Consider the following 26802-nt stretch of genomic DNA (forward strand, 5'->3'; position numbering starts at 1 on the left):
AAGGAAGGAAGGAAGGAAGGAAGGAAGGAAGGAAGGGAGGGAGGGAGGGAGGGAAGAAGGGAGGGAGGGAGGAAGGAAGGAAGGAAGGAAGGAAGGGAGGGAGGAAAGGAAAGCACAAATAAAAGCAAAGCAAAAAAGAAAGAAAGAAAAAATCACCAGTGAAGAGCAATGGCTTCTCCCCAGGGCTGTGGACAGGGCAGCCATCCTCTCGGGTGGAGATCAAAGCCACAGGCTTTTGACACAGGTGCCCCAAGCCTGCCACCCAATGCACCAAATGCAAGGCTTCCACTGGGTCGTTGGAACCACTGAGCTCATTAACAGGATGCAGGCAAGACGAGGCTGAAAGTGCAACATGGGAGCACGGTGAGTAATTAAATCCCAGGTCATTTAAAAATGCAAACGCTTGGATGTCACAGGCTCACGGCGCCTCTGACTCCTCGTGCATTTTTTTGCCTCAGGATGGAGGGCTGGGAACCTGCAAGTCATATATGGATTACAATAAAATATGCCATATAGAAAACAGATTAAGACAGTTCTTCTTTGGGGACGTATACAAAGAGAGGAGCTGTCTGTTAGCTGTCGAGTTTGCAAGAGATACCACCTTTGGGGAGGCTGTGCTCTGCCAACAGACAGACTGCCCCCAGGGAGATCGTGGTGAAACACCCTGACAAGGCACATCCACCCGTCCATCCATCACGGGCGCTCTCTGACGCAGGAGCCTGGAGATAGAGTTACGGTGCAAAGGAGGTAGAAACCCCACAGACAATGGCAGACAGTCTTCCTGCTACACCACGAGTGCTCAGATTTCTTTTTCCACCCGACGCTAGTTTTTCTTTAAAAATACAAATGTGCAGTTTTCTCTTCCGGCCACTTATTATTTTGAGGAGTTAATCTCATCACATTTCCTTGGGTTTATACATCAACTTACACCAAGGAGCAAGAAGCTTAAGAATCATTTTTTTCAGTGATGCCCAACAGACTCTCGGGCTCATGGGGAAGGAGAGGGGTATTGCTATCGCTCACCCTGCGGAGGAAGAGACTGGAGGGGACCAAAGCCCTGATTTCCTGAGATGGTGGCAGGCCCAGGAACCCATCTGCTCATTCCTCAGGGGTGCCATTTTCTTGGCTGCGTTTGACTCCCTGCTTTGTGATTCATAAAGCTCAAAATAGATGAGGTTCACAATGAGGACCCATCACCCAGGCTGCACCCTGCAGGCCCTTGTTACTGCTTCTTTTAGAGGCCCAAGATATGCACACAACAGGAGGACTGATCATGGCCCCAAGAGCCCTGCGGTCCCCACTCTCTGCTGTGCCTACCCACTCACCCCTAAGCCAGCACGCAATGATGGGCCCCTGGAAGCAGCACCCAGAGCTTGGCACCGTAGATAAGCATTCCCTCACCCCTGAGACACAGAAAGACACCCACACTATCAAAGGAAGCTCACCACTGGGCTGGTCAGCAGACCAAGTCGATACAACTTAGTGGGAAGGTGAGGGAGCGGAAGGACGGTGGGGATGGACTGAGTGGTGAAATGGTTCAAGGGAATACAGATTGCTGGAAAGTGCAAGAAGCTGTGTGGGGTGAAGTCTCAGCTCTTATACCCTACACTGCACACTTGGCCTTGATCTCCTCATCTGTACAACAAAGCCCACTTCCCGGTGTTCTTACAGGGCCAGATGAGATAATGGGTATACAGCGTCTGCACAGGGGGGGATGCTCAATTCATGCGAGCCCCCCCTTTTCCCCTTCTAAAGTCTCCTTCTCCTTGCACTTCTCAGCAAAATTCCTCACCTTCTGATGCTCTCAGACCATCAGACGTGGTGAGACACAGCTCCCTGCAACTGGGCATGGGCCCAGGGGGAATGCAAGCAAGGAAGCCAAGTCTAGAGCAGTTAAGAGGACAGAGGAGGCTGAGGATGGGACTCAGCTCACAGGCCGAGATGCTGCTCCAATTCCAGGGGGGCCCATGGAAGAGGCCTTGCTCTACTCATTCATTTTACAAATAATTATTGAGCACTTACTATGTACCAGGCTCTGTTCTAGGTGCTGAGGACACAGCTGTGAACAAGAAACAGAAATTCTTGCCCTCATAGAAGTTATATTCTAGTGGGGGAGAAACAAGACATAAACAAGCAAGACCCATAGTATGGCAGATGGTAATCAATGTTTTGGAGACAAACAGAGCAGAGGAGGGGAAGCTGGAGCATCAGGGGTGATGGGAGGGTGGTTCCACTTTTAGATGTGGCCAGGAAAGCACAAGCCTGAAGGAGCAGGAAGGGGGCCATGCGGCTAATAGGAAAGGACGTCCTAAGCAAAGGAGCCATTGCGCAAAGGCCCTGAAACTGGGGCCTGTCTGCCCAGAGCACAGTGAGCCAGGGAAAGGGTAGGAGCCCAGTTCAGAGAGTTCCGGGGCCTTGAAGGGCTGTGTAGGCCATTGCGAGAATGCTGACTTCTAATTCTGAAGCCATTGGTAGTTTCAAGCAAAGGGTGACATTATGATGCTTATATATTTTTTTATACATCAGGTTCTTTTTAGTTATCTATTTTATACATATTAGTGTATATATGTCAAGTCCAATCTCCCAATTCATCCAACCACCACCACTACTCCCCCCGCTCACTTTCCCCCCTTGGTGTCCGTATGTTTGTTCTCTACGTCTGTGTCTCTATTTCTGCCTTGCAAACCGATTCAACTGTACCATTTTTCTAGGTTCCACATATATGCGTTAATATACAATATTTGTTTTTCTCTTTCTGACTTCCTTCACTCTGTATGACAGTCTCTAGGTCCATCCACATCTCTACAAATGACCCAGTTTTGTTCCTTTTTATGGCTGAGTAATATTCCATTGTATATATGTACCACATCTTCTTTATCCATTCGTCAGTCGGTAGGCATTTAGGTTGATTATGGCTATATTTTAACAGGATCACTGTGAAGTCAACTGAAGGAAGGTGAGGGCGGAGTAAGGAGACTAGTTAGGAGTGACTGTAGTAGGTGTGGAGCCCCGCCAACGAGCCGGTGCTTAGGAGAGGGCCCTGTCCTCATGGTGCCTGTGTCCTGGTTGCTAGATACAGCCAGAGGGCAGGCCCCTGGCCCCTGAGCAGGGGGCATCCCCACACAGTGAAGGAGGCTGGGTGCCCAGTGCCAAGGGGCAAAGGTACAGAGCCATACTGGAGCAAGTCCACAGAGGAGCGGTTCTCAGAGAAGAAGGCAGATCAGCCTAGGCCAAGGGCAGGAGAAAAGACCCAGCCAGACAGGCCTGGCCCAGCACCATGGGATGACAGGCGTTAGTAAAACAGAGAGGAAGCCTTCCAAGTTTATCTCTGTGCTCTGGACAATGTATGGGAGAGGACTCAGTTCTGGGACACAAGGGGTGAGCTTGGGCAAGCTGTGGTTCTGGGAAAGGTAGATCCCCCAGCCAGACGCCAGGTCTTTTCTCCTCAGGATAGAAGATACTAGACTCGGGCTTTTAAAAGACTCTAAGGCAGACTGTGTTCCCATTCTGGCCAGACAGCACACGCTCTTCCAGCTGGGCAGTGAGCTGCCTGCAGTGAGCACGTGCTGGGGACAGAACAGGGTCAGCTGAGGCCCCCTCGGCCCACCTAGCAGCACTGCGTGGAGGTGGCATCACGGTGCCTCCTCACACCTGCCAAGTCCTCCAGCTCCACCCTCCCACTGGACCCTCAGAACAACCCCGGAAAACAAGCAGAGCAGCTGCCATGATCTGCATTTCAGATGAAGAATCAAGGCCAGAGTGGGTAGGTGACTGCCCCAAATCGCACAGCCAGTGGGTGGAGAGGTCTGGACTTGAACCCAGGTCTTGTGATTCCTATTGGAGGCCTTGTCTCCTGCAGAGCACAGCTGTTCGACATAATAAAGGCCCCTATGCGCTAAAACCAAAGAGAGGCAAGATGGCAAAGCTGGGACAGGCCCCACAGGCCAGGCTGGGTGCTAGATGGGGAGGCCAGGTCAGCTGCCGAAGGCTCCTCCTCTCCCACTCAATCTCCTTCACCTGTGCAACGGGCACGATGAGAGCTAAGCCACGTTCTTCAAGCTTGAGACCAGACACCAGGCACCTTTCTTTCCTTCAGCCCTTTAATAAATCTTTGCTGTCCACCTACCATGCACCACGTCCGGTGCCGAGTGTTGGGGATACAGATGAAGGATTGGGTGGGCCTCTGCCCTCAAAATGTGCGCCTTCCAGCAGGGAGAGACACAAGTGAACAGGCCCTGGTGTAACAGGGCGACGGCCTTAGAACCTATGCTCTAAACGTGGCTCCCCCAGGTCCAACTGAAAAACCCAGCCATGGAAACTCTGCAGCAGCTGTGCACGCCGCCACCCAGCCGACTCCCAGCTGCCGCCCATTTCCGGGGCCGGCCCAGGCTCCCAGAGCCCTGCGAGACTCAAGCAGTGTCACAGGCCCAGGCCCAGTCCCCCGAACCCAGCGCCTTCCCCCAGACTGCCAGGAGGGCACGAAGCAGGGGCCGGAGTGGCCTGCCCACCTCTCTCCAGCTCACAAGGCCAACAAGAGCTGTGAAAAAGCTGCTGTTGCCGGCCTCCAGGATGGATGGCTGCAGCTCTGACACTGCAGGAAAGAGATAAATGACTGGTCATTTCCCCCTGATGCACTCGAAGGCATCCATTCTCCCCGCCGTACCACGCTCAAGGAACCCCCTCGCAGAGACAGATAAGCACTGACATATGGGGTGGGAGCTCAGCGTCCTTCCCCCTCGCAAGGACACAGCCAGACTCCTCTGTGGGCCGGGGGACGGTCACGTTGTCCGCTGGCTCACACCTGGCGGGGGGCTCCACGGGTCCCGTCCCCCGCCTCCCCCTGTCTCGCCCACCCCACCCGGCTCATCCCTGCGAGGAGCACACGGGGAACAGGGAGGCGGGGGCGGAGGGAGCCAGCTGACAGGCCCATCAATCTCAGGCTACACGCTTGGCACATCGGCGGCGTTCCGTAAGTTGTTCCCGGGCTGGGAGGGCTGGAGGAGTCGGGGGGACTGTCTCGAGGAGAAGAGAAATCGCGCCAAACATCAGAGAGAAAACGGTGGAAGGAGCCCGGAGATTATTAAAATGTGGGCCATGTACAAAAGCAGTAGGGAACTAATTAAGATGCAGGGTTTTCAAAAGCTGGGGAAGTTGGCCACAGCCTGCTCCCGTCTGTAGAGTTCTGGCAGTTCAGTGCGGCAGGGACAGCACCCCAGGCAGGCAAAGCAGGCCTCTCCACCGCTGCCCTCCCAGGTGGGACTCAGGCCTCTGCCTGGACCGCCCCCTTGGGGGCCACCCCTCCGAGGGCCCCTGGGACTCGCTTGTTGGCCAGCTATGGCACCCTCTGCTGTGGGGCCGTACCCTATAGCCTACCATCCCCTGAGGGTCCCCGCCTGACTGTTCATGTTCCCCCAACATGCGGTAGGGCGGTGATTATCCTGGTCATTCATGCCCAGTCACTGAGTGGCTGCCAAAAAAAAACCAGGAGAAAGAACCAGAACCCTACTCCTGGCTGCCTTCCTTCCCATCACCCTTGGAATTTGGCAAGGGTGGCATAGAGCCAGGCTGCTCCCCAAGTGTCCCGGAGCGGAAGGGCATTACAAGGCCTCAGGTACATTCCGGAAGCCCTACAGGCCTGAGACACCAGGATGAATGTGCGTGTTGAGTCCTGGGCCAACGTGGCGTCAGTTCCAACAGGTTCCCCCACAGGGTTCTTTTCCTTGGCTTCACCGCTGATATCCCCTTGGGACATTAACTTCCTAATTCAGTGCCACAGTTTCCCAACCTCTAAAACAAAGATAAAGTCTGCTCCAGACCACAGGGACCAAAAGGTCTGGGGTCAGAAGATGCTAAACTGACCGAAGCAGACTATCTGAGAATTTAACCCAGAAGGACACAAGTAAAAGTTTGTTCCCAGCCCTTTTTCCTCATTCAAAAAAAAAAAAAAGTGAAGTTAAAGGCTCTTTTTTAATCAGCTGGCTTTTGCCCGACAGCTGCCCGGCTTCAGGGCCTTCTGGTGGATATTTACTATCCCTCCTGCCAGCTCAGCTTCCCCTTTGCAAGGACAGAGCTCCATTCTTGGGGGAACGGTCCAGGGGGGGCCCCTCTCTGGCACCAGGCTCCTGCCCCTCTTCACGTTGCCTGAACGGTGATGGCTGTGCCCTGAAACACCTTGCATGCGCCTCTGCAACCAGGTGCAAGCTGCAGAGAACGCTGAACTCCGCTGTCAGTCAGCGGAGAGAAATAATGTTGCGTGTGTCGTCCTTCAGACGCCCAGGCAAGTGGGAGGTTTGCAAGATGTTTATTCAGGACTGATCGGAGGGGTGATGTCAGGCGTGAGAAACACATAGGTCCAGGGACGTTGAGAATGCTTTCAAATTCCAAAGAGCTCGCCCCAGCTCTCATCCTCATCCCACCCACACACAGACACATTTTTATTTTCAGCAAGTAGTTAAGAAACATAGGCAGGATGGCATATTCACAGTGAGGGCGATGGGATGAGGACTGCAGGCCTAGGGAGGACTCCATCAGTGTATAGTTCAGCCCAGGAACAAACGACTTCACAGCAGCCACGATGGGCTCCCCACTCCCCACCCCGTGACGTCATAGATGAGCTCTGTGCTGGGCGGGGGCTGAACAAGAAGGGGACGGTTCTGCAGCCCTGCCCTCAGACCTGCTCCAAGGTCCCTCAGATTCCTGAGTGGACACCCCCTCCCCTTGCCCTGACCTGGTTTCCTGACAAAGCTCTCAGCTCTGAAGACCTGGGGTCAAGGACAAGTCTAAGCCACGTTTAACCCTGGCCTTTGTTGCTGAAAGCTGCCCGCCACTGGCTGGACTCAGGCAGGGACACAAAGGAAGACAGGAGGGACAAACCGGGTGTTGGCATGACAAATTGCTTGTGGCATCTCCTTATTATGCATAGAAAGGTCTGACATGGAAGGAAACTCATGCCTTGAGACAATTCCTCTCCAGGCCGGTGGCCAGTCTCTCACAAGTCAGGGGAACTCCTCTCTCTCTCTCCCCTGAGAACTCTACTGATGGTAGAGCCCAAGGGAGGCTCCAAGAATCATAGACATAACTGCATTCCTAGAGCCTGTCAAGGGGAGTTCAGCAGCACAGGCATCACCTAGGAGCTTGGTGGAGATGCAGAATCTTGGTCCTCACCCCGGACCTGCTGACTTAGAATCTGCATTTTATCAGATCCCAAGGACTGCATCCCCAGAACGCACACTGAAGTTTGAGAAACACTGGTTTTGCAGACTTACAGGTGGCCGGACCACAAGTCAGTATGGCATGACTCCACACCATCTACGGTTTCTTTATTAAACATAAATGATTGTCAATAAGAACAATTTATTTTGGAGGTATGGGCTTCCTCCTTTGTTGTCCCAGATCTGAAAGTGGTCTGAGTCCTGGTCTCTTGGAAGTGGCATGGATGAGTGATGAGGTAATCCTTAACTGGATTACACTTTGAGTGTAATTCTAGAACCACTCTGGCTAATATGGGCACCACTAGCCACGTGTGGCAATCAAGCACTTGAAATGTGGCTAGTTTGCAATGAAATGTGTTAAAAGATACACACTGGAATTAAAAAACAATACCAAAAAAAGTAAAATACCTCGTTCATAATTTTTACACTGATTACATGCTGAAATGATATTATTCATATGTTAAGTTAAATAGAATCTATTGTTAAGATTAATTTCACCTGTTTCTTTTTCCTTTTTTAAATGTGGCTACTAGAAAATGTAAAATGACACGTGTGGCTCACAATCGTGATCCAGGAGACTTGGCTCTCCTACAACCTGCATCTCAGGGAGTTTGGGACAACCCCAGTCATCACCCTGGAGTGTCTGCAAGGGTCTGTAAGTTGTGCAAGGCCATTTGAGAACTTGGGTGGAGCACCCACCCCTAACAAATAAAACTTTTGCACAAGTGAAATGTGAGTTAGGGTGAAAATGTGAAGCATGCTTAACAATGGAACGGTGAGAGAGCATCCCGAAGAACTGTTAAGTAGAGATTTTGCAGAAAAAACACAGCCTAAGGAGCCAGTGTGCAAAGGCAGGAGTGAGGTAACATTGCCAGGCAGCCGGCCTTGACAGGCCTGTGTTGTTTGGTGACAGTGGGAGGGGGCATGTCAGCTCTGCCTTTGCCCCACTTAACAGCACTGTTGCCACCACCCTGAGTCATGTCGCAGCTCTGGCATCCCCCAAACCAGACATTCCCTTAAAGCTAAGGACCCAGGGCAATCACTTGGCCTCGCTGCAACAAGGTCTGAACACTGCCACCCGCTCAGAAGTGTAATAACAGATCAGTAGTCAAGAAGACTAACCAATTCCTTCTGCACGGCCACAAAGCAATCAACATCACCTAGAGGCAAATTCTGAACTCAAACTCTTTCATTTCCATGTCCAACATGGGTTCTATTTTTAGTGACTGGCCCCGCTGGTGTAAGATGCTCCATTAGCTCATTTCCAGTAAGGGTGGGAGAGGGTACATGGTGCACTGTCCTCCTTTGAGACAGTCTGGGACGAGTTTTCCTGACTTGAAGCCATGGGAAGGTATCACCTGGCCCAAAAGAGCTGCAGCTCCTTCGGCTCTGTTGGGAAAGTCATTCATCCTGGGCCTGTTCCCACACTGTGCCTCCTTGCTCTCCTCTCCTGGGGTGGCAAGAGAGAGACAAGAGGAAGGGGAAGGCCCGAAACACCTAGAGGGAGAGAAGCTCGGTGAGGCTGGGGGCACGTGGATGTGTTTATTCCTGAGGGTGCCATGTAGGCACGCTCACTCTCCTGGAAAACTCAGCTCTACGGACAAAGCGGCAGACAACCTTGTCCTCAGCCAGCCCAGCACCCCCGACCTCTCCCATCGCTGGCCCAGCCAAGCTCCACAGGGCACTGACCAGGTTTTATTTCCAGCAGCCGCAGCTTCGGATCCTCAGGTGGGTGCAATCGTCTCTTCTTACGCCAGCAGCGGGCAGGGTACGTGTACAGCTGGCCCGGGGCGAGGCCTGTGGACAGAGACAGTGTAAAGATTAAAAGCTCCAGGCTGGATCTCACCTTCTCATTCACAGTGAGGAAAGTGAAGCCCAGAGACGTGAAGTGACTTGTCAAGCTCACACAGCTGGTAGATGGTAGAGCCCGGGCAGAATCTAGGTCATCTGACCCCAGGACCCTTGCTCTGTCTGCTCTACCATGCTGCCTCAGTAGACACATGCCAAAATGAGCCATCACTGTGACCAAAATCAGTTCTGCTCTCTTGGCTTAGGGAGAAGATCAGAGGGACCGCCAAACCACAAGAAGGACTTTTCCAGATTTACCCTCATCACAGTGTTTCCAAGGCAGTGCATATCCAGCTACTGCCCATCAACTGCCCCTCTGTCCAGGTCAAGTAGGTTCCCTTCACGGTGGAGCAGCAGAAGTGATTCTGTCTACCTACGGACAGCCTGGCTGGGAAACATTTCAAGGAAACAGGATCAAGGCACTAGATCTCCTACCCACTGGCTTCTTCCACCCACTGATAGCTGCTGGCAGCTCGCTGAAGCCAAAGGGAGCCCTGTGCAACCTCTATCAGAATATAAGCCTGCATAGCCAGCATACCTGTACAGCCCTGCCCACCTGCCTGGGCATTACAAAAAAAAAAATGGGCAGGAGTTCAGTGGCTGGCCTTATGTGTCACACAGTCTCCCAACAAGAGTCACCATTTAGATTTGACTTTTGACACGAAAGCTCTACACCAGCATCATCTGTCATGCCGAGCACCCCATGAGGAGCCTTCCTGCTCAACAGACAACACTCTCGTGGCTCCCGGGGCATATGCTGGGCAGCCAGAGGCCTTGGAGGAATGTGGGCTCCCTGCATGAGACCCTGGTTGGTTCCCAGAGAAAAGGGCAGGGGGTGGAGGCTGAGGGGAGAGGAAGAGGGCTGAAGACTGGTTAGGCGGTTTGCAGATTAAAAAGACTGCTCAATGCACCCCCAAAATAAACCAGCAAGCCCACTGACCCACCCCCGCTAGAGTGAAAGCCTGGTGAGGACAGGGACTTTGTCTTGTTCACGTCAGAATCCCCAGAACCAGAACTGTGGCTGACACAGAGAAGAATCAAACTAAACATTTGCAGAATGAGTGAGTGAGTGAGTGAATGAAGGGAAGAATATGTTCCAGTTCACTTTCATGGAAGTCACAACTCGGTCTTCTGTAGTAAACATGGCATGTGACAGCTGTTAGAGACAGGCAGCCTCCCATGAGAGGGGCACTTCCTAGACCTAGGACCATGAGTAGAAACCATCAGGACCCTATTCCCATCTGCTGTCTTCCATTTGGGGGGTTTTAAAAGTTAAGAGAAAAACCGGCTTCATTTTTATATTTTTCAGAGAAAAACCTACAAAAGTTTCATTGCTACACATCCATTCATTCATTTTTCATTTGTACTTGTCATCTCTACCCATGTATAGATTTGGGTCCAAAGCAGAGGCAACTATTCCAGCATTAAAGGAAACAAAATTTTCCAATTCTTTTTATGTGCTAAGTTTCGTTTTTAATCACACAGCTGCTCCCACAGGTTGCTAGGCTGTGAACAAGCTGGAGGTTCTGACCCTTCCCCCTTTGATTCTTAGAAACCATCAAGGGTGATAGAGCCTACAGGCTCCAGAATTATCTCTGATGTTATAAGCTAAGGGCTCATCATGTCCTAGAGTCATTCTAATACTTGACTTTGTTGATAGCTGTAAGGTCTTCTGCACAGTAGCAGGATCCTGAAGCTCTGAGCGCCTTGAGCCCTGAGCACCAGACTTGTGACTGATTTATAGAAGACACAATGAATCCAGAAAATAAGCTTGGTCTCGCTCCCACATAAGGTCCAGTTTTGACCTCTGTTTGAGGGAAGGCATCACTGGGAATAGTTTGATGTTTCTGGTGTGGTTCACTCCAGGGCCGTGTCACATCTCACCCCGTAATTCCTGAATGGGGACATTGAGTCAGAGCCCCTTCCAGATGTTTTGGCCACTTCTGGGGCTGGTGTTCCCCAGGATCCCAGAGAAGCCAAGTACAAGGGCTGGCCTGCTGCTCTATATCCCAGAACTGGTCCCATAATCCCACTTATCTTGGATTAGCAATTCTTAATCCAGGCTGAAGCCAAAATCACCTGGAGGACTTCTTATTAACACCAATGCCCCAAATCCATGCCAGAGCTACCCAATCCAAATGTAGGTGGGTGGGGGAATTGAGCAACTCTTTTCTTTTTAAGAACTCTATAGATTGTTACCGTAGCTGGCAAAGAACCTCTGGATGTCTAAGCATCATCTAGTTACTGGCTGGATGTTCTCTCTGATGTACCAAGCCTAGTCTAATGGTTTTTCCAGTAGATTCCCAAGGTTCCCTGTATTTTTCCCAAGCCACTGCCATTACCTGCCTGCTTACTAGACTGTCATCTCCACTGGTTTTATAAGATCCAGGGTGGCAGGAACCATGTCCACCTCAAGTATCCCCAATGCTTAGCACAGTGCCTGGCAGGCATATCAAGAAATACTTATCAAATAAATTCAACCAGAACTGAACCAGCCTCAGAAACGTGGGAAGTGAATGACCCTTAGCCCCTGCTGTTCCTGGCTCCAGAAGACTCCTCCATCGGCATCCAAACCATCCAGGAAGGACGCCTAGAACGGAGCACAGAACCCACCCCACCCATGCCAAGATGGGAGTCTCTGTGCCTTAGGCTCTTTCTTGCCCCACGCGCTGCTTCATGGTATTTCCAACCTGACCAAAAGCAGGTTAGTGAGAAGGAACTGGTCCAGACCAGCATACGCAAAAGGTCGAAGTGACAAGAGGTCAAAACTGTCAGCACTTGTCCAAGTCCTCCACCCTCCCTGAGACTGCGGTCACCACACTTGTTGATCAGCTGCCTGGGGCCACTCAGCTTGTGGCTGCAGGTCCACTCTCCCAGGAGAGTCCATTTTAGTAAGTAGTTTGAATGTCCAGAAGAAGGGATTGTCTTTATTTCATTCTTTAACCTTCTCTGGTAGATTGGAGAAGCTCCACAGTGCGGAGGACAAGCACGAGTCCTCATACCCCCCTTCCCTGTTACCTTGGAAATCTCACCACGCCTATCTGAGCCTGTCTCTTTGCCTGTAAGATAAGGGCGGTAATAATACCTACCTTACAAGGACTGTCTTGGGGATTAGCTTATATTCGAGAAGAAGCTCTTTATAACCATGAAGCATTGTACAAATGTCAGTTATTAATTATCATGAATTAGCTGATTTAGACGAGCCTGGACTCTCTGCCCACGTGACGTGACAAGGCTGCTCTTTGCTCCTTTAGCCACAAGGGTGGAAAAAGGCCTCCCTTTGATGTCTGCTTCAACTCGTATCAACAAGCAAATGGCCCCAAGAACTCTCTCAGGGCTCTCGCCCCCTTCCTTGCCCTCCTCCCTGGGCTGACAGGCACCAGGGTGCCTTTACAGGGCCAACACGTTCAGCCCTGGAGTTCCACTTATAGAGGGAAGAGCAGAGCCCCGTGAGAGTTATGTTGTTTATCTCATTAGAACAGGAGGCACATAACTCAAGCCCATGTGTGTGGTAGACAGAGGAGGGAGGAAGAGGAGGGGGGAGGAGGAGGATAGAGGCACAGCTGCGGCCAGGGAAATTAACCTGAAGGAGGGAGCCTGGGGCTAGGGGGGATATGGAAGAGGGGAAGGGGGAGGCGGAAGACAAGAGGGGGGACCAATCCTCCCAGTAACCAGGGCCACAGCAGCTCCTCCATTCACACACCCCACTGAGCAAACTGCTTTGCTATTACTTTGATCTGCAACTCCAGGTACACTTAGTTGCAAGCACAAGCATGACGGATGCACATGCACACACGCACATCCACATGGGAACTCACACACTGGTTGGTGGGAGAACTGGCTTCATAGGAAAAATCAGCAGGACGAGCTCAGTGCCTGTGCAGTCAGCAGACTCCAGGCAAATCACTTGTTATAAGCGTGGCCTACGTTCGGCAGGTGGATCGTGAGTGTTATGAGCATCTCTGACAGACACAGCATGAGCCATTAAGAATTCAGAAGATGAAGTGGGATGGGAACAGATGTGAAAAGGAGAAACAGAATGGCTTCCTCTTCCCCGGACCAGAGCTGAGCGGTGGCATTCAAGCCCACCCAGAGAAGGGCTTTGCCTACAGCAGCTCAGGGAGGTGGCCCGAGGCTCCCCACAACAGAAAGCTCATTACTTCACAGGACAGACTGTCCCACTGTTGGCCAACTCTTACTGTGATAAAGAGTTTCACCTTGCCCTTATTTTGAATCAAAGTCTACCTTCCTGTTATATACTTATGCCAATTTGTCCACCCTCGGTCCCAAGAGAGAACAGGTGTCATCTGCATCCCAACCACCCACCCCATCCACCTGCTTGGGTTTGAAGGAGAGCCTATGGAGAGGACGAAGAACTGGAGGGCAATGGGAGTTGGAGGAAAGAGGCAGTGACTACACCTGCTCGTGAGCCTGGGATTCTTCACCAACACTGGGCATCAGAATTGCAGAAGTAGTTATTGAAAAGGGCAAATGGCTTGGTTCCAGTCCAATCCTACCGAACCAGAATAACAGAGATTCACCAAGACAACTGTAGTTTGAAAAACTCCCACATAAGGAACTTCGAACAAGATCAAATCTTACTCATATTTATTTCCCCAGGGCCCAGCACATAATAGGTGCTCCATTAATGTTTGTGGCTGAGGATGCCAATTTGGACCAACTGCAGAGTTGGAGGGATGAGTGATAAGCCCTGGGTAGGGCTTGAGGAGTGGGGAAGATGTATTTCCCAAGCACTTATAGCCATGTCATTTCCTAGTGCTCTGTCCTCCTCTCTTCTCCTGGCTTATATAAGAGCTGCCCTGATCTCATGGACCACCTCTTCAGTGAAGCATTCCTGAACCACCCCGGGCCACAGTGCCTCTTCTCTTCCCTGAAAGTCTGGAGTCCTGGGCACTTGGCACCACGTGACAGCACTCAGCGTGGCTCTCTGTCTGGTTCCCCGACCATCCCCTTCCTGCCTCCCCTCCCATTCTTCTCTGTGAGCTTCTCTCTAAGATTCAATTTCAGTGTCCCATGTGCCAGGACCGCCCTGGCAAGGTAGACCTCAAATCCATAATGCTGCCTGCTTCTTCTGGCCCAGAGGTTCCCAAGCCCCTCACTGGTCCCATCACACTCAAAAGCTGACGGAGTAACAGTAGCTAACATTTACTGAGCTCTTACTCTGCTCTAGGCTAGCACCTTATACTCAATGCTATCTCATTGTGACAAAAAGCCTACGAGACATTTAAAGGATGAGGGCAGTGATTAAGTAACTGGTGCAGAGTCATACAGCTCATAAGCATAGCCTAGTCCCCAGCCCACACTCAGAATCTCTCCACTATCCTATCTAACTCCCTACTGAGTTGCTGGTACACATGCAAGAGGCTTGAAACGCAGAGCCCTGCCCTTGAGAAAGCAGCTCCCCAAACCAAAGCTCACAGAAAAAGAACCCCTGGCCCACCCACCTGCCCCCATCCAGCCACTTCTTGTGGAATTCATTTTTCCTTTCCTACCACATCACCAACTAAAATTGCTCATGGAGAAATGCATCCTGGTAAGGCATGTAAAATGTGTGGAGAATCAGATACTTACCAGGACATGCTTTCTAAATTTATCAGAAGAATTTTTTTCAGTAATAACATTATAATGTGAGGGGGGGGAGCTGAGATGTTATTGGATCTGACTCTTACCTGATACAAGAATTGCCTCTCCAATATCCCTGACTAGAGTCTCCACCCTGGCCTCTGTTTCAAGAATTCCAGTCCTTACCCTTCCATGAAGCAGTCTGCTATGCTGTTGAAATATTTTGTTGTTAGAGATATGCTTACCAATCTCATCTCATCGGTGAGAATGCAAAATGGCACAACCCTATGAAAGAGAATTTGGCATATCTAGCAAAACCATACATATTTGCCCTTTGATCCAGCAATTCCACTTCTAGGAATCTGTATCACAGATTCACATAAAAAAAATACAAATATGCATTCATTGTAGTATTTTCAATACTAGAAAAAGACTGGAAACAATCCAATGTCCATCTATAAGGTCCTAGTTGAATAAACAATAGTATATCCACACAATTGACTATAATGAAGCCATTGAGAGAGAGAGAGAAAGAGAAGTATACACTGCAATGGGATATATTGTTAAGTGAAAAAAGCAAGGTGGAGAACAGTATGCGTAGTATACTATCATTTCTTTAACAAATGGGGATATACACATATATATATACATATACATGCATATATGTTGTGTGCTTGTATAGAGTTTTTTAATGGAAAGATAAACCAAAAACTAATTTTTTAAAAAAGTTACAGGGAAAATAAAAACAAAATAATAGTTACAAGAAGAAGAGAAAGTTGCCTTTAGAAAGAGGAAAGGAAAAGGGTAAAAGAACAGAGATAGAATAGAGCTAGACTCTCTCTCTGAATATACCATGCTTTGTAGATTTGACTTTAGAACCATGTAAGTATTTTATATTATTAAATTAAATTAAAATATAAAAGTAAACATCTGCTTCTAGCTAAAATGGCTTACCAAGGACCAGATTTACCTTCCCACCTGAAGCCAAGACAGAGAAAAAAATGAAAAAAGAGTTTTCAAGACACTGGCCATTGGGCAATGAAGGACCATGATCCCTGAGATACTGGAAATGAACACGATGAGTCCTATGACTGCCCCGGCTTACTTCCTTGAGAGACTTTCCAGAGTGCAGCACAGGGAGGAGGAACATGGGTAGAACCCAGCCAATTTCCTGAGTCTGAATTGAAGAGAAAGAGCTGAGAGTCTGGGAAGACCAAGGTGACTAGAATTCAAGGAAAAGAATAGTAAACAGAAGAAAGTGGCACAGAGAAAGAACTGTGGAGATACACAAAGGGTCCCCTTCAAGTATTCAGCTCAGTACTGATGAGCGCATACTTGTAAGGAATCTACTCAATGCTGAGGAAAGAACCACCTGTAAGAACAGAGGTGTGCCTGGTGTGCACAAGGGGCTGAGAATAGTCTGTTCCCACAAGCATGCTGGGAAAGTCTCATGACTCATGGAGTACTGGGTAGGGTACACAGAATGGTCTTGCCTCACTAATGAGGAATAATTAGCCCTAGGCTAAGCACTGCTCCAGTTCCACCTAACAAATCTTAAAAGCAAGATAAGAAAAGATCAAATTGTTTCCAAGTTGGGCTTCCCTGGTGGCGCAGTGGTTGAGAATCTGCCTGCCAATGCAGGGGACACGGGTTCGAGCCCTGGTCTGGGAAGATCCCACATGCCGCGGAGCAACTAGGTCCATGAGCCACAATTACTGAGCCTGCGCGTCTGGAGCCTGTGCTCCGCCACAAGAGAGGCCGTGACAGTGAGAGGCCCGCGCACCGCGATGAAGAGTGGCCCCCACTTGCCACAACTAGAGAAAGCCCTCGCACAGAAACGAAGACCCAACACAGCCATAAATGGATACATAAATAAATAAATAAAATTTAAAAAAAAAAAAAAATTGTTTCCAAGTAACTTGACAGTGAACCAAAACAAAGTTCCAGAATATTTACAGGAATAAAAAATATATACCGTACCCAGCAAGGTAAAATTCACAAAGTTGGACATCCAATCAAAAATTACAAGGCATGTAAAGAAGCTAGAAAATATGACCTACAATGAGAGGGGGAAAAAATCAATTGAAACCAACCCAGAATTGACACTGATGTTAGAATTAGCAGCAAGAACACTAAAACAGTTATTATTTGTATTCCATATGTTTAAAAGTTAAAAACAGTTTGTTTTAAAAGACTCCAATTTGACTTCTAAAAATGAAAACTACAATGTGTGAGATTAAAAACATACTGGATGGAATTAATGTCAGATTAGACACTGGAGAAGAAAATATTAAAACACTTAAAAACATAGCAATATGGGCTTCCCTGGTGGTGCAGTGGTTAAGAATCCACCTGCCAATGCAGGAGACATGGGTTTGAGCCCTGGTCCAGGAAGATCCCACATGCTACGGAGCAACTAAGCCCATGCGCAACAACTACTGAGCCTGCACTCTAGAGCCCATGAGCCACAACTACTGAGCCTGCATGCCGCCAACTACTGAAGCCCGCGCACCTAGAGCCCATGCTCTGCAACAAGAGAAGCCACCTCAATGAGAAGCCTGCACACCACAACAAAGAGTAGCCCCCACTTGCCGCAACTAGAGAAAGCCCGCATGCAGCAATGAAGACCCAACACAGCCAAAAATAAAAATAAATAAAATAAATTTTTAAAAAACACAATCAATGTAACTCATCATATTAACAAACTACAAAAGCAAAATCACATGATCATCTCAATAGACTCAGCAAAATCAGTTGACAAAAACCAACAACCAATCCTGATTTAAAACTGTCAAACTAGAAATAAGAGCATCCTCAATCTGATAAAGAGCAACTACAAAAAACCTACAGCTGGGACTTCCCTGGCAGTCCACTGGTTAAGACTCCACACTTCCACTGCAGGGGGCAGGGGTTTGATCCCTGGTTGGGGAACTAAGATCCTGCATGCCACGCAGTGTGGCAATAAAAAAAAAAAAAACCTACACCTAACATCATACTTAATAATGAAAGAATGAATGCTTTCACCTTAAGATCAGGAACAACATAAGGATGTCCACTCTTTACATGTTTACTTAATATTGTACTGGACATTCCAGCCAGTTCAATAGAGAAGTAAAATAAATAAAACGCATAGATATTGAGAAGTTTTCTTTATTCACTAAGATAATCAACTATGTAGAAAATGCTGTGGAATCTATAGAAAGCTTCTAGAATTAATAAATGAGTACAGCAAGATTGTAGGACTCAAGTGAATACACAAAAAATAATTGTATTTCTGTATACTAGCAAAGAAAAATCAGAAATTTAAATTTTTTAAAATCCATTTACAATATTATCAAAAATATTAAGTACTTAGAGATAAATCTGACAAAAATATGAAAGAACTGTACATTGAAAACTAAAACTTATTGATGAGAAAAATTAAAAGGGATAATAATAAATGGGGAGATATATTATATCCATGGGTTGGATGACTCAATATTGAGAACTGTCAGTTTTCCCCAAGTTGATCTATAAACTCCACACAAGGGCTTCCCTGATGGTGCAGTGGTTGGGAGTCCACCTGCCAATGCAGGGGACACGGTTTTGAGCCCTGGTCCGGGAGGATCCCACATGCCGCGGAGCAGCTGGGCCCGTGCGCCAGAGCTGCTGAGCCTGTGCTCTAGAGCCTGTGAGCCACAAATACCGAGCCTGAGTGCCACAGCTATTCAAGCCCGCATGCCTAGAGCCTGTGCTCCGCAACAAGAGAAGCCACCGCGATGGGAGGCCCGCGCACCACAGTGAAGAGTAGCCCCCTATTCCCACAACTAGAGAAAGCCTGTGCGCAGCAACAAAGACCCAGTGCAGCCAAAAATAAATAAATAAATATTTTTTTTAAAAAAACAAAACAAAAAAAAAAAACTCCACACAATGTCAATCAAAATCCCAGCAGACTTTTTGTAGAGATTGACAAATTGATTATAAAATTCTTATGGAAGTACGAAGAACCTAGAATAGCTGAAATAACTTCAAAAAAGAAGGACAAATTTGGAGAGGTCTTGTATCTATTTTCATTAATAAGAAAACCAGCAAACAACCCAATTTTAAAATGGTCCAAAGATTTGAATATTTTACCAAAGGATATACATGGATAGTAAAGAAGCACATGTAAAGATGCCCAACATCATTAATTAGGGAAATGCAAAGTAAAACCACAATGAGATACCACTATATAAAAATAGGAATGGCTAAAACTTTAAAAAGTTGACCATACCAAATGTTAGTAAGAATATAGAGGAACTGGAACTCTCGTACATTGCTGGAATGGATATAAAATGGTACAACCACTTTGAAAAACAGCCTGACAGTTTCTTAAAATGTTAAATATATACCTTCCTTATGATATAGCCGTTACACTCCTAGGTACTTTACCAAGGAGAAATGAAATTATAAGTCCATATGAAGACTTATACACAAATGTTCATAGCAGCTTTATTTAAAATAGCCAAAAACTGGAAACAAATCCAAATGTCCATCAACAGATGAATGAATAAACTGTGATATAGCCATACAATGGAATACTACTCAGCATTAAAAAAAAATGAATCATTGATACATGCTAGAACATGGATGACCTCAAAATAATTACTCTGAGTGAAAGAAGGCAAGACCCCATCCACCAGCCACCAAAAAAAGAAGTACATATTATATGATTCCAGTATAGAAAGCATGCCTGGGGGTTGGGAGACATATAAGGTAGAGGTAGGAGGAAGAACAGGAAGGAGGAATTACAAGGGACACAAGGAAACTTTTGGGAGTCATGGATATATTCATTATATTGATTGTGATGATAGTTTCACAGGTATACAGATGTCAAAACTTATCAAATTGTACATGTTAAATATGTGCGGAGTACTGTATGTCAGTTATACTTCAATAAAGCTGTTAAATTTTTTTAATGAAAAAGCAACCCAGGGACTTCTGCTTCTGGAAAGATAGAGTAGATATACTCTTCCATATTCCTCCCACTAAGTACAACTAAAACTCTTAGACTTTGTTTACACAACAAAAATAAGATACTGAAAGGTAAAGAGGCTGACCAGCTAGGGACTTTCAGACCCAAGAAACAACAGGGTGGTGAGTTCCCTGGGCATTCTTTTTGCTTTATATATCCCAGACTGAGTTCTGGAAAAGCTGATAATCCAGAAACACCTACAAATGTAGACCAAAAAAAGCCCCAAGAAAATTCTGCTCTCAGGGCTTCCCTGGTGGTGCAGTGGTTAAGAATCCACCTGCCAATGCAGGAGACATGGGTTTGAGCCCTAGTCCAGGAAGATCCCACATGCCATGGAGCAACTAAACCTGTGCACCACAACTACTGAAGCCCAAGAGCCCTAGAGCCCATGCTCTGCAACAAGAGAAGCCACTGCAATGAGAAGCCTGCACACCACAACGAAGAGTAGCCCCTGCAACTAGAGAAAGCCCGTGTGCAGCAACAAAGACCCAATGCAGCCAAAAATAAATAAATAAATATTTTAAAAAAAGAAAGGAAATCCTGCTCTCTCTAGCTAAAGGACCAGGAAAGGGGCAGCCTAGCAGGGCATCCCAATATCCTTGCTGGGTTAGTGTCAGAGAAGGTCAAGTGACAAACTGACCCCCCATTGTGTCAGTGGAGCCCGCACAGGGAAGAGTAATGAGGCACTCTTCCTCCTCCCAACTAGGGTGGTATTGGTGAAGGCTTAGTGGGGAATCTGAACTCCCACCCCCACCCAGCAATAATGAGGTACTCCTCCCCCACCAGGGTGTCAACAGAGACCGAGTGGGGAACATGGACTTCCACATCCATCCGACAGTAACAAGGGGCACCTCTCTTCCCCTGTCAGCACAGTGTCAGAGGAGGTCTGTGAAAATAGAAGATTTAGATAACATCTAGAGTCTCATAACATTATAGCCAAAATGTCCAGGATTCAATCAAAATCACTCATATGAAGAACCAGGAAAATCTCAACTTGAATGAGAAAATACAACAGGTGCCAACACTGAAATGACACAAATGTTAGAATTATCTGACAAGGATTTTAAAGTAGCCGTCATAAAAATGTTTCAAACAAACAATCATCAACACCTGAAACAAATGAAAAAATATAAAGTCCCACAAAGAAATAGAAGATATAAAGAAGAACTAATAACAAAAACAAAACAAACCCTCAATGAATGGGCTCAACAGCAGAATGTAGAAGATAGATGAAAGAAGTAATGAATCTGAAGAGTGTATAATAGAAATCCTCCAATCTGAGCAACTGAGAGAAAAATAGATTGGAAAAAAGAAGAAGGAGGAGGAGGAGGAGGAGAAAAGAAGGGAGCCTGGGGGACTTATGGGACTATAACAAAAGATCTAACATTTTGGAGTTCCAGAATTTTCTTTCCCAGTGGAGTCCCAGAAGGAGAAGGGAAAGAGAGTGAGGCTGAAAATATATTCAAAGAAATAACGGCTGAAAAATTTCCAAGTTTGGCAAAAAAACATAAGATTCAAGAAGCTGAGTGAATTCTGACAAGGATAAACTCAAAGAAATCTACACCAAGACATATCAAAATCAAATTTCTGAAAACTAATAACAAAAAATCTCAAAAGCAGTGACAGAAAAATGACACCTCACTTATAAGAGAAAACAATTTGAATGACAGCAGATTTCTCATCACAAACTACTGAGGCCAAAAGGCAGTGGCAAGACATTTTTCAAGTGCTAAGATAAAAGGACTGTCATCCTAGAATTTTATATCCAACAAAAAAATATCCTTCAGATGTGGCACATATATACAATGGAATATTACTCAGCCATAAAAAGGAGCTAAATTGGGTCATTTGTAGAGACGTGGATGGACCTAGAGACTGTCATATAGAGTGAAGTCAGTCAGAAAGAGAAAAACAAATATCGTATATTAACGCATATTTGTGGAATCTAGAAAAATGGTACAGCTGAACCAGTTTGCAAGGCAGAAATACAGACATAGATGTAGAGAACAAACGTATGGACACCAAGGGGGGAAAGGTGGGGTGGGATGAATTGGGAGATTGGAATTAACATATATACACTAATATGCATAAAATAGATCAACACTTGAAATGAGAACCTGCTGTATAGCACAGGGAACCCTGCTTCACTTCGCTGTACAGTAGAAACTAACACAACATTGTAAAACAACTATACCGCAATAAAAAAATAAATAAATAAAATAAAATAAAATAGAAATATCTTTCAGGAATGAGGGGTGGAATTCCCTGGCAGTCCAGGTTAGGCCCAGGTTAGGACTCTGCGCTTCCACTGCAGGGGGCACAGGTTCAATTCCTGGTCAGGGAAATAAGATCCTGCATACTGTGCAGTGTGGCCAAAAAAAAAAAGGAATGAGAGGAAAAATCAAGACATTCTCAGAAGAAGGAAAACTAAGAATTGTTACTATCAGACCTACTTAAAAAGAATGGCTAAAGAAAGTACTTAATCAGAAAGGAATTATAAAAGCAGGCATCTTGGAACATCAGAAAGGAAGAAACAACAGCAAAAGAGTAAAAATATGAGTAAATACAACAGACACTTAAGTTTTCTAAATTACGTTTGACAATTGAAGCAAGAATTAGACGTCTGTCTGATGTGGTTTCCAATGTACGTAGAGGAAATATTTAACATACAGTTGTTATAAATGCGAGAGGATAAAGGATTTAAATGAAGAGAGGAAGGGGTGGGTGTGACTATAAAGGGGTAGGATGAGGGAGATCTTTGTGGTGATGGAATAGTTTTGTATCTTGATTGTGGTGGTGGTTCCACAAATCTATACGTGTGATAAAATGGCATAGAGCTACGCACACACGTTTCACCCATGTCAATTTTCTGGTTTTGATATTATACTATAGTTACACAAGATATATCCATTGGGGGAAATTGGGTGAAGGGTACAGGCGATCTCTCTGTACTATATTTACAACTTCCTGTGGATCTATAATTATTTCAAAATAAAAAGTTAATTTAAAAATGTAATTACAAAAAATCCAAAAAACAACCCCAGCAATACCTAATAAGTGAAAGCAAAAATGAAACAAATAAATCCAACTGTGTATTGAGTTGGTAGTACAACCACACAGGGGAATTATTTTAAGTGACCTTAAAACACAGTAATTTAACTCTACATCCTTAATAGGAAATACACTAAGGACAAAAAAACAATTGCAAAGAAAGAAATAAAAACTTAAACCATTTAAGTAAGCTTATTGTTGGTAGTCTCATTTTATTCTGTGTGTTTATCACAGAATAAAGCAGATAAGTAATTATGCTGGCATCATTAAGAGCCAGTATCCTTTTTAGGTGTGGGAGAAAGGAGATAGAGAATTAAGATAGTTAAAACTGTCAAAAACTGAATTGAATGGGAAATACCAGTAAATTTCATAATGTATTTTCTCTTAAAAAGAGAAAAAAAGGAAGATGAAACAAGAAATCATATTTCTTACTTCTGCTCACTGCAAAGTCCTAGAATCAACAACCAACCCAGGAGCAATGAGCACCACCAGGTTGTGGTCTCTAAATAATATTCCTACAGAGAGGAAACAGGGTTTCTTAGAGAAATAGCTGATTCTAGGTCTGGGGCAGGACATGTACAAGATGAGCCTGAAACATTTGTCCCAATATTAGGATATCAAGGATGCTAGAGAAACTAATAGGCGGTTTCAAAACACTAGCACCGGACAAAACCCCTACTGTCCAAAGATGGGACAATTTAAGCATCAATAATAATAGTTGCAATGGATTAAAATATAGCCAAAATGTATAAATCTGTGAATTCATGATGGTACTCAAGATAATAAAAATAACTATATTGATCACCTTTGGAGAATACTAGGGAACCAACTCATTATTTTGAAAACTGATAAATAAAGGGGAAAAATCATTTATCCATCTTTTCATACGTGAACTATACCACACAATAACCAAAACTTTAATGAGGAGATATTTCTCTTTATAAATGCTGTAGAGCTAATAAATGAAGAAATAATGATATCCTCGAATTGAATGCACCATTTTGCAATTCTTTATAGAATAAAGGATCTAGGCAATTTTCATCAAGGGCTGCTAATATCAGTAAAAGAGTGATATCTAGACCCCATGAACCTCCTGATGAACGTACACATCACCACTTCGGAAGTGTTCTAGCCCAAAAAATTGAACCTGAATCTGCTCTTACCAATTCACAGGAATAACACCATGGGGATGCAGTGAGAAAATCCAGACTCTGGGAAACCCTACAGTGCAAACAATCCAGTTTCTTCCACAAATAATGAGAGAAAAAGAGAGAGAGAGAAAGAAACCTACAGATTTAAAGAGACTTAAGAGACACATCAGCCAACTGTAATGTAGGAGTCCTATTTGGATCCTGATTTCAACTATAGGGGGAAGTAAATGTTGAACAAATATTTGATGCTATTAATGTCTTGTTTTTAACTTTGAGCTTTTTTTTTTTTAAAAAAAGATTTATTTATTGATTGATTGATGGCTATGTTGGGTCCTCGTTTCTGTGCGAGGGCTTTCTCTAGTTGCGGCAAGCGGGGGCCACTCTTCATCGCAGTGCGCAGGCCTCTCACTATTGTGGCCTCTCTTGTTGCGGAGCACAGGCTCCAGACGTGCAGGCCCAGTAGCTGTGGCTCACGGGCCTAGTTGCTCCACGGCACGTGGGATCTTCCCAGACCAGCGTGCGAACCCGTGTCTCCTGCATTAGCAGGCAGATTCTCAACCACTGCACCACCAGGGAAGCCCAAACTTTGAGCTTTGATAGCTATGGTTAGTATGTTTATTTATGTTCTTGCCATTTAGAGATACATACTGAAAATTTTACAGATGAAATAATATGCTGTCTTGATTTGCTTCAAAATAACCTGGGTTCAAGGAGGAAAGTGGGAGGTGAGTATAAATGAAATGATTGGCTATGAGTTGATCACTCGGTGTTGAGGCTGTGTGATAAGTACGTAGAAATTCATTTTACTATTCTCTCCACTTTTGTATGGCTTTGAAACTTTTCATAATAAAAATTTTAGGGCTTCCCTGGTGGCACAGTGGTTAAGAATCCACCTGCCAATGAAGGGGACACGGGTTTGAGCCCTGGTCTGGGAAGATCCCACATGCCTCGGAGCAACAAAACCTGTGTGCCACAACTACTGCGCCTGCGCTCTAGAGCCCACAAACCACAACTACTGAGCTCATGGGCCACAACTACTAAAGCCCACGCACCTGGAGCCCTTGCTCCACAGCAGGAGAGGCCACTGCAATGAGAAGCCCGTGCACTGCAACTAAGAGTAGCCCCCACTTGCTGCAACTAGAGAGAGCCTGCACACAGCATCGAAGACCCAAAACACAGCCAAAAATAAAAAACTTTAAAAATTAAAAACAAATTTTTTTAATATACCCATATAGAGCCAGAAAACTGAATTCTTATAATTGCCTCCCTGATCTCCACCCATTGGTCTTTCTTCTGTTCTCTGGAGCCTAGAAGACTAGTATCACAGTAATAGTAATAATAATAATATCAACAATAACAGCCAGCATTTTTGGAGCACATACTTACTATGTGCTAAATTCAGGTTATGAGCTTTTTATGAAGATTTTCATTTAATCCTGACAAAGTCCTGAGGTAGTACAATTATTATCCCATTTTACAGATGAGGAACCTGAGGGCAACAGATTTGATGACAAAGCTCAGCCTCAAACCAAAATCTGACTGCAGATTTCCAGCTTATAACCACTAAGCTACACCAACACACAGGGTAAAAGGTGATGAGGGCTGTCATGGCCTCAGTCTTCCCCTTTTGGGGTTAAGCATCCTGACTTCTTTCACTCTGCCCCTCCCTGCCGATGTGGCTTCAATGTCCCACACCATCCTTGGAGCATCCTTGGAGCACCTTGGAGTTACAGAAGCAGTTGAGTTTCTTGAAAGCCTCCTGGGCTCCCCGTACAGCTTGCGCCACCCACATGCCCACAGAAGCTGCGGGGATTCCCAGACAATCTCTGGTCGGCCTGCATCCAGGCTGGGATCCTGAACATGTGCAAGTCCCAGGGGTGGCATGGCTCACCTGGGCCTCGGTGCCTCTTCTCCATCCAGATGTAGCAGTTGTTCTGGGCCACCCCGGTCTGCGAGTCCAGGAACGGGAGACGCACGCTGCGCTCTGCGCACAGGCGCGAGTTATAACTCCGGCAGTGCTCAATGGCCTCCTTGTAGAACTGGTCCCCGAGCCTGCCGGGAGACAGAGAGAGGAGGAATGAGGCCAGGGAAAACCAGAATACACTCAGAAGGAAACTGAAGTCACCCACCCACCTCCCAGGGAAGATTTTGCGGTTATGAAGACCAAGGCAATGTGTACCAAGACCTTTACCAAGCAGCAGAATCCAACTCAGTGTCAGGTCTCCAATAGGTTCTATTTCCTGTACTAAATCCACCAGGGAACTTAGAAACCCCTTTAACAAAGAAATGAGGACCCCAAGAATAAACCACCAGTAAAAGTGACACTTCCTTGTTCTAGGAAGCATGAGGTCCCACTCCAGAATGGAGGTAGCTCTAGAACAACCTTCTGCATGGGATCTACTAGGACACCAGTCTTCTAGAGCCCCCTGCCCCTTAAAATCCCCCATTAGCCACACTTTTTTCTCAGTGGTAACCAACAAAGGCACTCTAGATTGAACCCAAACCACCAGCATAGATACAAAGATTTCCATTACAATAGAAGAGAAACACTCCATAGAAAAGACTAGAAGGTCAGAGGAAATATCCTGTAAAAGTAGAGCTATTATGGGGGAAGGAGGTGAAGAAGGGCATGCACCAATCTTTTAAAACCACACACTTAAAGAAAAATAACTTTCTGATGGAAAACAGACAAAAGAAGCATTTGAAATAATAATAGTTGATTTTTGACCTCAAAATAATTCAATTCCCAGAGTTTAATACACAAATAGAAAGACCTTTCTGGTTTGCTGAAGTGGTGATCTGATTAAGCACAGTAAATTTTAGGTGTCTGAATCTTTGGTATCCTTGGACATGTGGTGATGCTACTAATTTTAAGATAATGTCCTTTTCAAAAACCAAAAATATAACATTCTATAATTGATCAATCTTAAAACACAAACATAATCAATGAGATCAAATACCTAAC

The 26802-nt window shown here is 46.1% G+C and overlaps 1 protein-coding gene across 1 annotated transcript in view; it reads right to left on the minus strand.

Moving 5' to 3' along the window:
* Nucleotides 1-26802, minus strand: part of DPF3 (double PHD fingers 3) — a 244019-nt gene that overhangs the window by 109878 nt on the left and 107339 nt on the right. The window contains exons 2-3 of the mRNA XM_057542703.1: nt 25729-25889; nt 8901-9008 (exon numbers count right to left, since the gene is read on the minus strand). Of these exons, the coding sequence (XP_057398686.1) occupies nt 8901-9008; nt 25729-25889 (269 nt within the window). The remainder of the gene's footprint in view (nt 1-8900; nt 9009-25728; nt 25890-26802) is intronic.

Source organism: Balaenoptera acutorostrata, chromosome 3, assembly GCF_949987535.1.
Source record: "Balaenoptera acutorostrata chromosome 3, mBalAcu1.1, whole genome shotgun sequence".
NCBI lineage: Eukaryota > Metazoa > Chordata > Mammalia > Artiodactyla > Balaenopteridae > Balaenoptera > Balaenoptera acutorostrata.